Below are 14,128 nucleotides of genomic sequence, written 5' to 3' on the forward strand. Positions count from 1 at the left end.
GTAAATGAGGTTAAAACATAGGTATATGTATAACTGATTCACTTTGTTATAAAGCAGAAACTAACACACCATTGTAAAGCAATTATACTCCAATAAAGATGTTAAAAAAAACCCCTATTTTAAGTGCACTGTTGTGAGGATTGAATGGAATAATGTATGAAATCACTTAGCATACCTGGTACACAGTAATTAGTAAATGCTAGCTGCCGTTCTTATCATTATTGTTGTTATTAATGCAACTGCATTTTTTTAAAATTAATTTTTATTTTATTTCTTTTTGGCTGAGCTGGGTCTTTGTTGCTGCGCATGGGCTTTCTCTAGTTGGGGCGAGCGGGCGCTACTCTTCGCTGCGGTGCAGGGGCTTCTCATTGCGGTGGCTTCTCTTGTTGCAGAGCACAGGCTCTAGGCGCGTGGGCTTCAGTAGGTGTGGCTCGCAGGCTCTAGAGCGCAGGCTCAGTAGCTGTGGCGCACGGGCTTAGTTGCTCCGCGGCATGTGGGATCTTCCCGGAACAGGGCTCGAACCCATGTCCCCTGCGTTGGCAGGCGGATTCCTGCGTTGGCAGGCGGATTCTTAACCACTGCGCCACCAGGGAAGCCCTGCAATTGCATTTTTAAAGATACTTCTTGGATTGAAATTGTTTGCATCATTGGATGATTCAGTACACAAAGCAAGCGTCTGTCTAGAGAAACAAGACAAGCCACGCAAACTTGCTGGGCAATACTGCACTGGAAATCTGATTGCTTTTATTTCTTTGGTAGGGAGATGGATTGGTGAAACAAATGCGTGTCATCTATTTTTCTTTCCTATAATGAAAGTAAAATGAATCGTACAATTCCCACTATGTATGGGTGAATAACTTACCATTATTAACAAGACTAATTTTTCCAACTTGTCTTATGAAAGCACAGACACAATGGTGCCCCTAGCATTTCGGACTTTACCATCAAAGGTGAAGAGAAACTTTTATTATATGGTTGGAAAGAGACTGACTTCTGCTGGAGCATTTGATTAAAAAAAAAAAACTGACATTGAGTCTATTGATAAGTAAAGGTCAGCCCAAGAGAGAATGGGAATAAAAAAAAGAATGAGGCTTAAATATATATATATATATTTATAGCTAAAGAAATCTCATTACCATTCAGTTCAAACATACTGCCTTGTTTTCACTTTGCTTTATGTAAAAACATAAGCATTTGTTATTTTGAGCATTACATTTTGGACACCAAAACGGAGGAGTGTGAAACTTCTGAGGAGCATTAAAGAAGGAGAAGAAACAGGAAACTCAAGGCAAGACATCCCTCCAATCCCAGCAGCACGGAGAATAGGACATTTGCTCCTTATTATTTAAAAAGCCTTTTAAAAGTCACGTGGGAAAGGAAGCAATCCAAGGATCTTTTGATTCCTTTTGGTTTTGGCTAAGAAAATGAAATTATTGAGAAAACCCAACCTTTTATAGAATATTGCCGTTGAAAGGACTTTTCAGTGGGTTAAATACTGTAAAGTCATTGTTTGTTGGGCAATACAGAGTGGAGGAGAAAATAAAAATAATTATTGAAGAGGAGCTGGTTGGGTGAGTTTGCACAGACTTGTATTCCAGTGTCAGAATGTGGCATCAAAGGCTTAGTTTGCTGGGGTCACTTTTGTTATCCTAGGTGACCAGGTGCTGTGTTAAGGCAAAAGCAAGGTACTCTTTCCGTCAGGTTTTTGGAAATAGACCACGCACCATAGTTCTCAAACCACCTTCCCTTAACCCTGACCTTTTGTATAATGCAGGTCAACTCGCTTCCTCTAATGATTTGTAAACCCATCAATGGTTGTAGATTTCCATGCACAGGCCTCGCTCTGGTTGCTTCGCTGAACTCTGATTACTTAGCAAGCGCAGGAAAGCCCGGGAATGCCAGAATTATCCAGTCATCACTCAGGGGCACTTTATAGACCTCTTCTTTTCTTCAGAATACTCTTTCTTCCTAGCTTATTTCAAATCCCAGGGTCATCGGGATGATAAAGGGCACTTCTTAAACACTGGACAGCATGGTGGAGGTGAAAATCTGTTGTAAAATCTGAGGGATGTCCTTGGTATCCATGGCAACGAAAGACCGGCCAGCTGGTAGAGTTCTCTGAAGCCTGTCAGGATGGATGGGGAAAGAAAATTACCATTGCAAATCAGGGCTCCCCTTCCACCTCCTGCCCCTGCAAACCTCAGCATCCGAATGGTTTCTTAGGAAGGGAAGTTTTCACTTTTTAATACCTTGCCCCTGCCTGCGGTGGGACCCGCTGTCACTAGGCAACAACAGCTACAGGGGGAGGCACACTGAAAGCACTGAACCGAAAGAAAGGTCTTTTCAGTGACAAAATCAGCGAATTTGCAAAGAAAAAATTCTCTCCCTTTTATTACTGTAGTTTCCTGGTATTTTTATGTTCCCTGGACAGAACGGAGCCCTAGGGACCAATCTGGGACTAGCTCACCTGGATCCACTGAACGTGTTGGCCTCACCCTGTACTTCTAACTGCTTTTCCTGCCTTAGAAAACAGGTCTTGAAAAACGTTGCCCAGCCAAACCCCAAGTGGTTCTTTCTCTCTTCCTCTCTCTCACACGTTCTCTCTCTCTCTCTTTTTTGCCCCACATCATACAATGTGAAATGTAATCTGACTTATGCAATTGCTGTTTTGATGACACTGAGGTTATACAGGCTTATGATAATTTTTTAAAATGCCAATTTATCATTTGGAACAAAGGGACATTTTTGGAGGCAATATAAGTACAAGACACAGTTCCACCCAAAAGAACGCCTCCTTTCACTGTGCCAACAAAGTTTGGCTTTGGAATGACATTTAATAAAAGTCCACCATCCTGTGTAGTATCATACATTTGGCATGCCCAGTAGACCAGCTAATTCTGCAACATATCTTTTGCCAGTGGATGTTGGATCATTTCCCTAGGAAACCACAAGGGTATTATTGTGCTTTCTTAAGTATTCAAACAGGATCTGTTCACTAGAAAGACAAAATAGCTCTTTCAGCTCAACCAATATTTGTTGAGCTTGCCGTTTGATTCATCCTGGGCTGGTCCTGAAGACAACCTGAGTGGAAAGGCATGGTTTACGTTTGAGGACACGGAAGTCCTTGAAGAGGCTAACACATACAACTGAGAAAAAATGCAAATTCAGTTGTAATAAAGTGACTGTAGTTACGTGATATTAAGTCTGTTCTTAGCCGTACTCTGCAATCCTGCAGCAAGGCGAAGGGAAGAGAAAAATATGTCAGTACTTTGGACCCTAAAACATCTCCTAGTCTGTAGGACTCTGTACCACAGGGGATGACAGGTAAAAGAGGTGGAGTAACAAAAGGGTATGTGGCCTTTTGTGTGGAGGCTGGATTTTTTTTTTTTGAGGAGATATACTTTCAATTGTGTTTTCTGCTTCTCACAAGTACTTTAAGCAGAGAAAAACCATGAGTCTTCCTGTTTATAATTCAAGAAGATAAATGTTAGTGTGTTTAAGAAATAAAAGTGTTTCCAGATCTCTCCTTTCAGACTATCCACAATGGTATTTATTATCTGACCATAAATTTCTGCATATTCAGTGCAGCATCTTACTATAATTACAGACATACATGAAGGAGAAATATAAGAAAGAAGATGATCTATCTATGTCTATAAATATGTAGACACACATATTATTATTTTAATAATACATATGTAGACACACATATTATGTATTATTATTATTTTAATAATACATATATTATTTACATATATGTGTGTGTCTGTCTACATACAATGTAGAGACGCAGACACCCAATCTCTGATGCTAGGAAAATAGTAGATGTTTGCTATTTTGAATATGATTTGAGCATGAACTGAATAGAACTGAGCTTAGCACCTTGATGTAAAAGGCAAAATGTAATAAAGTACTGTTTAATTTACTGGTGGACAAATCAATTTGCTATTTATTTTATTGTTGGTTAGTTTAAATGTAAACTGAGAGATAAATAACTTAAAGTATTATTGCTCATCCAAATATAAGCTAGAACGTCCCATCCCCTCACCTAGACCCTCAGCTGCTCGAGGGCAGCAACTCTGGTTTCTGTTTCTCCTCCATTCCCATCCTCCCCCGCCACTGCCCCTCACGATGGGAAGCCCATGAAATGGCATGTGTCAGGTACTCAAGTATCTCCATCCCTGCCCCCTGCTGCATCCTGGGATGACACTTACCTGGCTGCTTGATCCCCTAAAGATCCAATAAAAATGGCAAAAGCATTTACTTGAGGGTCGCTTGTCAGGATCTGGGCAAACTTGGCAGGATGTATTCCATAGCGTGACAGGTTGGCATCACTTAAGACAATGACAAAGTACTCGTCAGCTTCTTCTTTGACGATTTCCTTGATGGCGTGTTCTGTCCCCTCTAATGTGTGGTCCCCGCTCATGCAGAACTGAGCGTGGGCGTGCATCGTCTGGGGGGAAGAGACATCGTACAAAGGCCATGAATGAGAAGCTCCTTTTTTTAACAAACGTGATGACTTTTCTGCTGACAATGCGAAAGCACACATGCTCTGAGCGAGTTCTATTAACTCGCACCTTACTGTGAGAGCAATACACAGTGATATTTGAATGTGCTTAAGACTTGCATTAAAAACAGGAAATGTCCCAAAACTATCCCATTTGGCACTGATTTTTAAGGCTCAAGCTGCCATTTAAAGTGAGAAAATGTAAGAAAATATGAAACTTGGTATCACACTGGAGAATGGAGATGACACAGAAGAAAAATAAGGAATGGGTTGAGTTTCCAATAAACAAAGTTACAACACTAAACACTGTACTTACATCAATAGCAAGGGAGGAAATTTACTTGAGAATCACGGTGAGCGTGTTTCTATTGTATATCTAAGTATGTGAAACTGAATTTATTGTTAGAAAATACTAAGAAATACATAAAATTTGGGTTAGAGAGTACTCTAGAAGGAGTCATTCTTTTCCTTCTGAAATATAGGGGGCTGAATAGAATCCCAATACAATCCTGAGTACCCTAAAAATATGCAGGGAACAAAGTTTAAGTTTTGTATGGTGTAAAAAAGGAATTTAGGCACGATCAGTGCTTTCTCAGTTTAACGCTTAAATGTTTGTGAAACAGAAAGTCTTCTTCTTTCCTGTAACTGCTGCTTCTTCAGTGAATCTTTTCAGTGACCAGAAGATACTTTACTGAATCTGGTGCAAGTTTTCATGATATAGAGGTAACTGAATATACTTACCCTGAGAATTTCTAGTCTTTGCTTATCGTCCTTGGGGATTTTGTTAATTGGAACTAGAGCAATGTTGTAGCCATCTCCAGAGTGTCCAGCGATGTCATACTATAGGCAAGAGAATCAGAGAGTTAGAAGCCTCTGTCCACTAAAGAGCTGTCATTAGACCTATAAGCCTCCAACTCCTCGGTTTGTTATTGCCCAGAATTGCTCAACATATGGCCATGGAGAAAAGCAGAGAGATGGATGTGTGTTTATCAACAAGGCAAAACAATTCCAGGCCCCTTCACTTCTGGTCAGTCCTTGTGTGATCTCTGCTTTCCAGCAGGAGGTAGAAAGTATGATGAGGGCTACAGGGGCTACCAAGAATTCCATTCTTAACTTTTAGGGGAGAGTTAAAAAAAATTACACACACACACACACACACACACACACAGAGTAGTATGCAGAATTCTAAGGTGGTCTCCAAGATTCCTGCCCCCTGGTATACACAGCCTATACAATCCTCTCCCCTTAAGTGTGGGCAGGACCTGTGAATATGATATCACTCATGATTATGTTATGTAACATTCTGTGGATGTGATTAAGGTTGCTCATCAGTTGGCTCTGAGTTGATCAGAACAGGTTATCTGGGTACGCCTAATTTAATCACATGAGCCCTTAAAAAGTAAGGGTTTTTTCTGGCTATTAGTAGGAGGGAAAGACAGGGAGATTTGAAGTGTGTGGGGGATTTGACATGTGGGAGTTATCTGTGGCTGAGGTGGTGGGGACCACAGAGCAAGACCCCAAGCATCACATCTAGGAACAACCCTGCCTGAGGGCCAGTACAGAAACAGGGACCTCAGTTCTACAACTGCAAAGAACCAAATTCTGCCAACAATCTGAATGGGCTTGGAAGCAGATTCCTCCCCAGAGCCTTCAGGTGGGAGCCCAGCCTGGCTGACATCCTGATTTTAGCCTTATGAGACCCTAAGCAGAGAACTCAGCTGAGCCTGGCCGGACTTCTGAACTACAGAACTATGACTTAATAAGCAGGTATTGCTTTAAGAAGCTATGTTTATGGTAATATGTTACACAGCAATAGAAAACTAATACACATACTTTTCTCCTGAACACAAAAGTGAAACATTCACTGCAGAAATTATAGAAAAACACAACAAAAGAAAGTAAAAATTATCCATGATCCCATTACTCAAAGATAACCTCTGTTAATGTTTCCTTGTATAAGTTCTTAAGCTTGAATTTCCTTTCAATATACGTGTAAGGGGTTGCACATTCACACACATGCTTGTCTGAATCAACATTATTTTTAACTAATGGATAATGTTGACCATGTGATTTTATAATTTGCTTTTCTACTTAATAGTGCATGACACAGATTTTTCAGTTTAGGAAATACCTTTTAAATTCCCTCTCTCACAATACACAAGAGAAAGTCCTGTCTGTTGAGAAAAGGCTGGAGCTGAGAGAAAGGTGCAGCATTTTTATAGAATCTGGAAAGAAATTTGGGATCTGAGGCAACTATAACTGGGGCAAGGTGATTCTCTCCAATCATGGGGTTTGCCCCCAAATTCCCTTTTCTCCTCCCATCTCCCTCTAAGAATTTTTTTTTTTTTTTTTTTTTTTGCGGTACGCGGGCCTCTCACTGTTGTGGCCTCTTCCGCTGCGGAGCACAGGCTCCGAACGCGCAGGCTCAGCGGCCATGGCTCACGGGCCCAGCCGCTCCGCGGCATGTGGGATCTTCCCGGACCGGGCACGAACCCGTGTCCCCTGCATCGGCAGGTGGACTCTCAACCACTGCTCCACCAGGGAAGCCCTCCCTCTAAGAATTTTTGTGATGCTGATATAAAGACTGGAATAGACCTTAGGGTATTTGAGCAACTGGGGGATCTGCAAAGAAAATTCTGGGTATGGGTCTGGGGCAAAATATTTTAGGGATTACTTGGAGTGTTATGGGTCAAAATGCTTAAGAATTACTACTGTCTATTCACCATCTGACCATCAATAAACAGCTGTCTTTTGAACACCTACCATGTGCAAAACACTACTTAAGGTGTTGAGGGCAATGCAATGATTCCTTTTCATGTCTATTCTTTTTTAACTGGTGAGGTTTTTGAAGGCAAGGCTGTATCTTATTCATCTTAACGCATTTTAGTATCTATGAGTGGGCCTGGTCTGTTAATTGCTGAAATATTTTGAGAGAGTTTGCAATCAAGTTGGGGCATTAAGAAGCTTTCCTTTCCCATGTGGGCTACATTCTTTTACAAATAAGCTCTTTGGAAGCTGGAATGCATTTTTTTTCTCCCAGCACTCATGTGATAAATGGTGGTTAGCCCAAGCTAGCTGGAAAAAAAAAAAACCAACCCATAACATAACTGAAACCGTTGTATGAAAAATGAAAAGTAGAAAAATTTCTGCTGAAATAATTTTTATGTAAAAGTAAGAAGTGAGAAGGCAGTTGGGTTACTTGGGGAAGATGAGTTCCATTCTAGACACGCTGGTATCGTGCGTTCAGGGAGATACCAGAGAAGAAACTTATTTCTTGTCGTCTGAAACTTGGCTGTCATCCCTAGGAGGGAGAGGTGCAGCTGTCAAGGGGAAATGCATAGAGAGAGAAGAGCAAAGCACCCCCTCAACTGAGCCTTGGGGAGTATCCTTGTTGGGGTGGAAGAAAGACACAGGGCAGAGTGAAGAAGGGCAATGGCAGATGCGGGTAACCGGGATGGCCCTGGAAATCAGTGTGTAGTGTTTCGGAAGCAGCTGTGCAACCGTGCTGACTTACACTAACCATAACCATCAAGGAGAGTGGTGACTGATGACTTCTGGGCATCAGAATCCATGGTGACCTTTGTGGGGATAATTTCAGTGAAAGGTTTGTGGTATAAGAAAGAGAAATAGAACAGCAGCTAGATGGGTATTGTGGGAGAGGTGTCTGCGTTTTAAAGGCAGCAGAGCGGAGGCAGTGGGGAAGGAGATCAGGGTCACAGTCAGAGGGTCAAGTTTGGAGCGGGAGGGAGGACACTCCTTTTTCTGAGACTAAAAGGAAGGCAGAGAGAATGAGAGTGGACAGAGACAAGTGTATAATTGAAGAGGTAAGTGGACAAATGAAGGCCCGTATAGCATGTCTAAATACTTGAAAGCTATAAATCAGGCTACAAATTGTTAAATAAAATACGTTCTGTCCTCCAACTTTGATAAACATACATTATAATGACTTGGAGAGCCAGGGTCAAATTTTGAATACGTGGATTCTCGAAGCTCTGTGCTAGAACATGGCTGTGTGGGTAGTCCTGGCCCCTGGCTTGCAGCCCATGCCCTTCTCTTTCTGTAGCTGGCTCTGTCCCCCACCACGAGGTGCCTCACATGCACGTGTGTGGACACCCAGTCCTCACGTCCACATGCCATCACAACCTTCAGTCATCCTCAGCTCTGGGTGCTCACACAATTGGCCAGTCTGCCCCAGAAAGATGGACCTAACAAAGAGGCCCAACGAGCAGACTTGGGGTCACCCGAGCAGGATAGCTGGGGATCCCAGGAACTGGAAGCATGATCTAGAGAAAAAGCTCTAAGTGGGCTTGTCCCTTTGGCCCCATAGATTCCTCCCCCGATGGTAGGGGCATGGCCAGAGAAGAGCCAGAGAGGGGCCTTGGGCAGGAGCCAGGGACATTATTCTATGCCTGGTTTTAGAGTGTTTTTTTAAAAAAATACAAAGGATGATACAAAAGAATTGTGAGGGAAATTTACCAATACATTAGAAAAGCTCGGCAGTAAACGCTTTCCAGGGATGTAACAAATTCCATATACGAAAAGAAACTCTATGTATAGTTTGCTGTCCACGTAGTGAAAAGGTAGCAAAACTTGAAACCTAAAGGCGGCACAGCTCTGGACGATGGATTACTGTAGGGGAGTGCTGGCTTCAGTATATGCCCGATCAAGGTCACCACGGGCTCAGTGCGAGGATTGGCACGGATGTGGAGAAAACCTGCACGATTCCTCCACGGAAACATGTGCCAGGCCCTGTCCAGACTGATCTGACAATAGTCACGGCAGGAACGTTTTAAGCCAAGAATAATTCTCCTGAGAAGGTGCCGGGCAGGCTGCTCTCATTAGGGGGCTGGTGAAGTAATCTGTTAAACGGGAATCTTACACGTAAGGGGGTTAGATCAGTTCCTTGAAATATATATACATATATATATATATTAGACTTTTTCTTTCCCTTTAACTGATGGTTAAAGTTCTTACTAACCCGATGACCATGGGTGACACTATATAAATAAAGATTTGACCATGTGGTCTGCTTACAGGGTTGACATAACTGGTTACTGCAAGGAAAAATGTTGCTAGTTAATTATCAAACAAATAGCAGTCAAATGAATTGTTGGATGCTCTTTATCAAAAACAGACCGATTGAACAATCCAGAAATATTTTAGTCACAAATCCATCTACTAGTTGATTGATCTATCATCTACCATTTAATTATCTGCCCAGGAGAAAAAAAGCATCCTATACTTTTTCAGGCAAATGAGATAGGTGAGCTGCAGACCTTCCTTTCTTCCTCCCTCCTTTCTTCCTTCATTTTCTTTCCCTCCTTTTTTTCCTTCCTTTATTTGCAGTAAGGAAAGTGCAATTTGCAGAAGGATCTGCCTTTGTCTGGGCCTCCTTAGTATTGCAAAGGCTGAGAAGACACACCTAAAGGACAGGATGGGGCTTATAAAATGGTTTGCAGGCTCTGGTTCTCATCTTCCAGATGGGCTTAGGGATTCGTCTGTGCCCAAAGTAAATAAACTGCTTGAGAAGAATTCAAAGTACATCCAAATGTGGAGCACTCCCTGGTGTTACTGTAGATCATTTTAAGCTTCCATGAAAAACAATCCTTCTATGTCATAATTATCTAGTATCTGCTCTCCAAGGATCCCAACACGTTTTACAGAGAGCTAATCCTCAAAATTGCCTGGGTTAAAGGAAAAAGTATATGAACTATACTTATTAGTAGTTAGTATTTCTAACTCCTGCTTCTGCCATTCACCCAGTCTGCTTCTGCCGTGACCACTGTCAAATCAGACCTGATAGGGTCTCAAGCTTGCTTCCAGGCAGGAATCATAGGAGTCACTAAACAAGAACATTACTGTTGTTATCAACCACCTAACATTTAGATCATAACTTTTTCTGGGTAGCTCAAAATTTTTACGATCATGATTTCTGCACTTTTCAGAGCATCCCTTAAATCTCCGTGGAGTCTTGTATTTAACATCCAGCATAAACATTAAACCACAGCAGTAAAGAAAAGCCTCAACTAGAGAGGAACAATTTTAGTACTTTTTTTGATTTAGAAACTTGTTTAAATGCCCTTTTGCTATATATTTCTTTTGAAGATCTCATTTGTTTAGAGAAAGGTATGAAAAATGAAAACAAATGCTGAGTTTCAGTGCAAGACACAAAGATTTATCCTCAGATTAGGATGATTTATAATACTTAGATGGCAAAGAAAACTTTGCTTCAAACAAAGAACTACTAGCATTTTTATGAATAAGATTTGTGTTTAAATTTTTACTGGGAAGGATAATCATTTGCTAACTTTAGGAGAAGTTATGTTTGATTACTTATCTATATTTTAAGTAGGTAAGAGAATCCTTTGAGGCTATCTCGGAAGCCTGATGATGTGCGAAATTCGAATCTCCTTCTAGACATACAAACCCACCATTCTTAGGTGGCACTGCTGACAGCCGGCAGCAAAGGATTAGAAGATAAATATAATTTAAAAGGTCAAGAGATGTGCTAACAGAACTCTAGGGTATAGTCAATAATCTACAGTACTCGTTAGCTAACCTTTCTTCTTATGGAAGTTAATGTAAAGAGAACAATGTTCTGAAGGTCAAAGATTCTAGACTTAGCTCTGACTTTAACAAGGTTTCGACCTCAGGCAAGTCACCTAACCCCTCCAAATCTTGTTTCTACCTTATAAATAATGCTGGTTTAGATGACCTCTAACATTGTATGCTTGTAAATCACTTAACCTCTGTGACAAGTAGGGATAATCTCTGTTTCACCTAACCTCACGGGGTCATTGAAAGGATAGGACTATACATTTAATGAGTATAATGTCAACATTCGTACCATCCTTTATGGTTTACAAAGTGCTTCTGTATATCTCATTTTGTTCCGATGCTCTCCACACCTTTGGGGTGGGTGTTATTAACATCATTTCCCAAATAAAAAAATCGATGCTCGGAGATTAACAGACTTTCTTAAGGTCAGAGATCTAGTGCTGGCAGAGGTGGAATTCAAACCCAGGTGCTCTGACTCGAAGTCCAATGCTTTTACTATAGAGAAATAACCATTCCCTAACTACTCCCCTGCCCCTCCGCCCTCTCCCAATCTCTGTTTAGGCTTTTTGAATAGCTGGATTGGCCAATACTTCCATATCTACAACTGAGTCAATTCTGAACTCGTGTTGAACTTTGAATGGATTCAGAGAAGTCTGTACACCCTTCTTTGGTCCTACCTTCAAGCAGCAATAAGAATTTATTCAGGGAATTCCCTGGTGGTCCAGTGGTTGGGACTCAGAGCTTTCACTGCCATGGGCCTGGGTTCAATCCCTGGTCGGGGAACCAAGATCTCACAAGCCGTGCGGCACGGCCAAAAAAAAAATAAATTAAAAAATTTATTCAAAGCCTGAGCCTGATAAAATGATTTCCGTTTCTAAACATTTGAAACATGCCTGAGACATTGGGGAAAGGTGAACTACAGACGCTGAACTACATTTTTGATAGAAGGAATCTTTCCCAGCGGTGCTGGTTTGTGAGTCACATCTTTCCACATCTTTCCGACCAAGATATCTTTGAGAAAAGTATGTCTAGTATACCTCTTTTGGATGATGGAGTGCTAAGGGGAGGAGAAGACAGAATACTTTATGTAAATGGTCTATTTACTCCTAAATTACAGCTTTGTAAATATACTGATTGGGCAGAAATAAGATGGCTGCAAGAACAAGGGATAAAACGTGAACAAAGGGAAGGCCCTGAGGTGGGAGTCAGACATCCTGGCTGTTTACAGTTTAGCTGTGTGACCTTGGGATCTGCATCTTGATTTCCTCATCTTAAAACAAACAGGTTGGTGAAAATAATTTCCAAGATCATTTCTGCTCCCAAGGCTCTATGAAAATTCAACAGGCACATCCAAGAAATGGAACGAAAAAGTCTGCTTCACTTAATTGTAAGAACACCTGTGCCTTGTTTTCTTCTGTCAAGGGAGTGAATCATTCAAATCTAAGTGAGGATTGATGAAGGCTTTTCCAGAAAGAAAGCCCCCAGAGTCTGTAAGAAATAACAATCCAGTATTGGTCCTAGAATAGCAGTTTTCTAACTCTGAAAATTTTTTAAGCAGTGGAACTCTTTCTCCAAATGAAATATTGCACAAAAGTCCAGATTGTGAAATGTCATGCAATATCAATATAAGTGGAATTATTTTGGTTGAATTGGGGGTGTAGGGGGAAGGGGTAAAAAGTGCTGCCCACACACCTCTGCCCTCCAACATCCTTCAAGGGATCCTTTTACTCTTTTAGGGGGAATGCCCTGGCGGTCCAGTGGTTAGGATTTGGCGCGTTCACTGCCGAGGGCCGGGGTTCAATCCCTGGTAGGGGAACTAAGATCCCGCAAGCCACACAGCCGAGAAAAAAGAAAAAAAAAATTCTGTTAGGAAACCAGGACCTTAGAAGTGGTTTATATGTCTCCAGAGAAACAATACATTTGAAGTTGTTTTTCAAAGTCCGACTTCTCAATAACTCAATAAATCTATTTTCCAGTGTCACTATTTGAGTGATCAGTGAAGAAACACCTAACTCTTGGTGTTCAAAGTTATTAAATACTTTGAAGAAAAAATAAATAAGGCATTAAGAGCTTTTGCAAAAGAGGTCTACTTTAAGGTTACAGTGAAAACATTTCCAGGGGCTTGGAGACATCAAGAGGAACAAACTGGAATGAAGGTAAAGGAAAAAAATGCTTCCTGACTTAAATGACATGGTTCCCGTAACCGTTACCATTCCACTTTTCATACCAGCGTTTAAGTGCTATGTGACCATCAAAAGTTCTGCAGCTCATAAGGTTAGAGGACTGTATGCTGATTATTAGCAAATAATGTTGCTCCTGTCTTAAGCCTACTGTAAATGCTGTTCTTCAGAATAACTGAATTCAGTGGGTAGAACAATTATGAAAAACTTAAAAAACTCCAGATGCCTTTGAAATGTGTTCTGCCATTGAATTACCTTTCCTTCTCAGTCATTCTCGCTCAAGGGTCCTTTCCTTCTCAGTCATTCTTGCTCATGGGTCATGCTAAGGTGGAATAAAAGTGGAGGCTGACTCCAAATGAGCCTCCTGGACTTGGACTCTAATGACCCAGAGCCCAGGAGCTGAGCCCAAGCCAAAGAGAATGCAAAGCAGATGCCAAGAGAGAGGCTGTGGGGGAAGAGTCCAGATCTGCAGGCCAGGCCACTGGCTTCTGAATGCTTCAAAGCAAATACAGACTAGACAGCTTTACAATGGAGGGATAACTACAGGAAGACCACATGAAGAACTTCTGGAACTGGGGAGTGGGGAGTCTCAGCATACACTGCTGAATTCCTAACATGTGACAGCACATGTGATGCCATCCTGGGCTATGGAATATACATTTTTCACTGGGAGCTCCTAAAATTGTCATTTGCTCATGCCTCATTTTATATTTGCTGAGTAAATGACGTGCTTTCATTAGTTATTTGTTGCCCTTATGCTTCCTTCAAAAATGAGAAAATTGGGCTTCCCTGGTGGTGCAGTGGTTGAGAGTCCGCCTGCCGATGCAGTGGACACGGGTTCGTGCCCCGGTCTGGGAAGATCCCACATGCCGCGGAGTGGCTA

At 41.6% G+C, this 14,128-nt stretch overlaps 1 protein-coding gene across 2 annotated transcripts in view; it reads right to left on the reverse strand.

Moving 5' to 3' along the window:
• Positions 1 to 527: 527 nt before the first annotated feature.
• The window catches only part of VWA8 (von Willebrand factor A domain containing 8), a 358,944-nt gene continuing 345,343 nt past the window's right edge, over positions 528 to 14,128 (reverse strand). Inside the window, exons 43-45 of one of the 2 annotated variants that reach the window (XM_029210522.1) lie at positions 5,249 to 5,347; positions 4,265 to 4,453; positions 528 to 2,125 (exon numbers count right to left, since the gene is read on the reverse strand). In XM_029210522.1, coding sequence (XP_029066355.1) covers positions 1,979 to 2,125; positions 4,265 to 4,453; positions 5,249 to 5,347 — 435 coding nt within the window. In that variant the 3' untranslated portion in view covers positions 528 to 1,978. Of the gene's footprint in view, positions 2,126 to 4,214; positions 4,454 to 5,248; positions 5,348 to 14,128 lie in introns of both variants that reach the window. The other variant, XM_029210521.1, reaches the window with a different exon arrangement.

This window comes from Monodon monoceros, unplaced genomic scaffold (assembly GCF_005190385.1).
Source record: "Monodon monoceros isolate NGI ecotype Baffin Bay Population unplaced genomic scaffold, NGI_Narwhal_1 Super_Scaffold_8, whole genome shotgun sequence".
Taxonomy (NCBI): Eukaryota; Metazoa; Chordata; class Mammalia; order Artiodactyla; family Monodontidae; genus Monodon; species Monodon monoceros.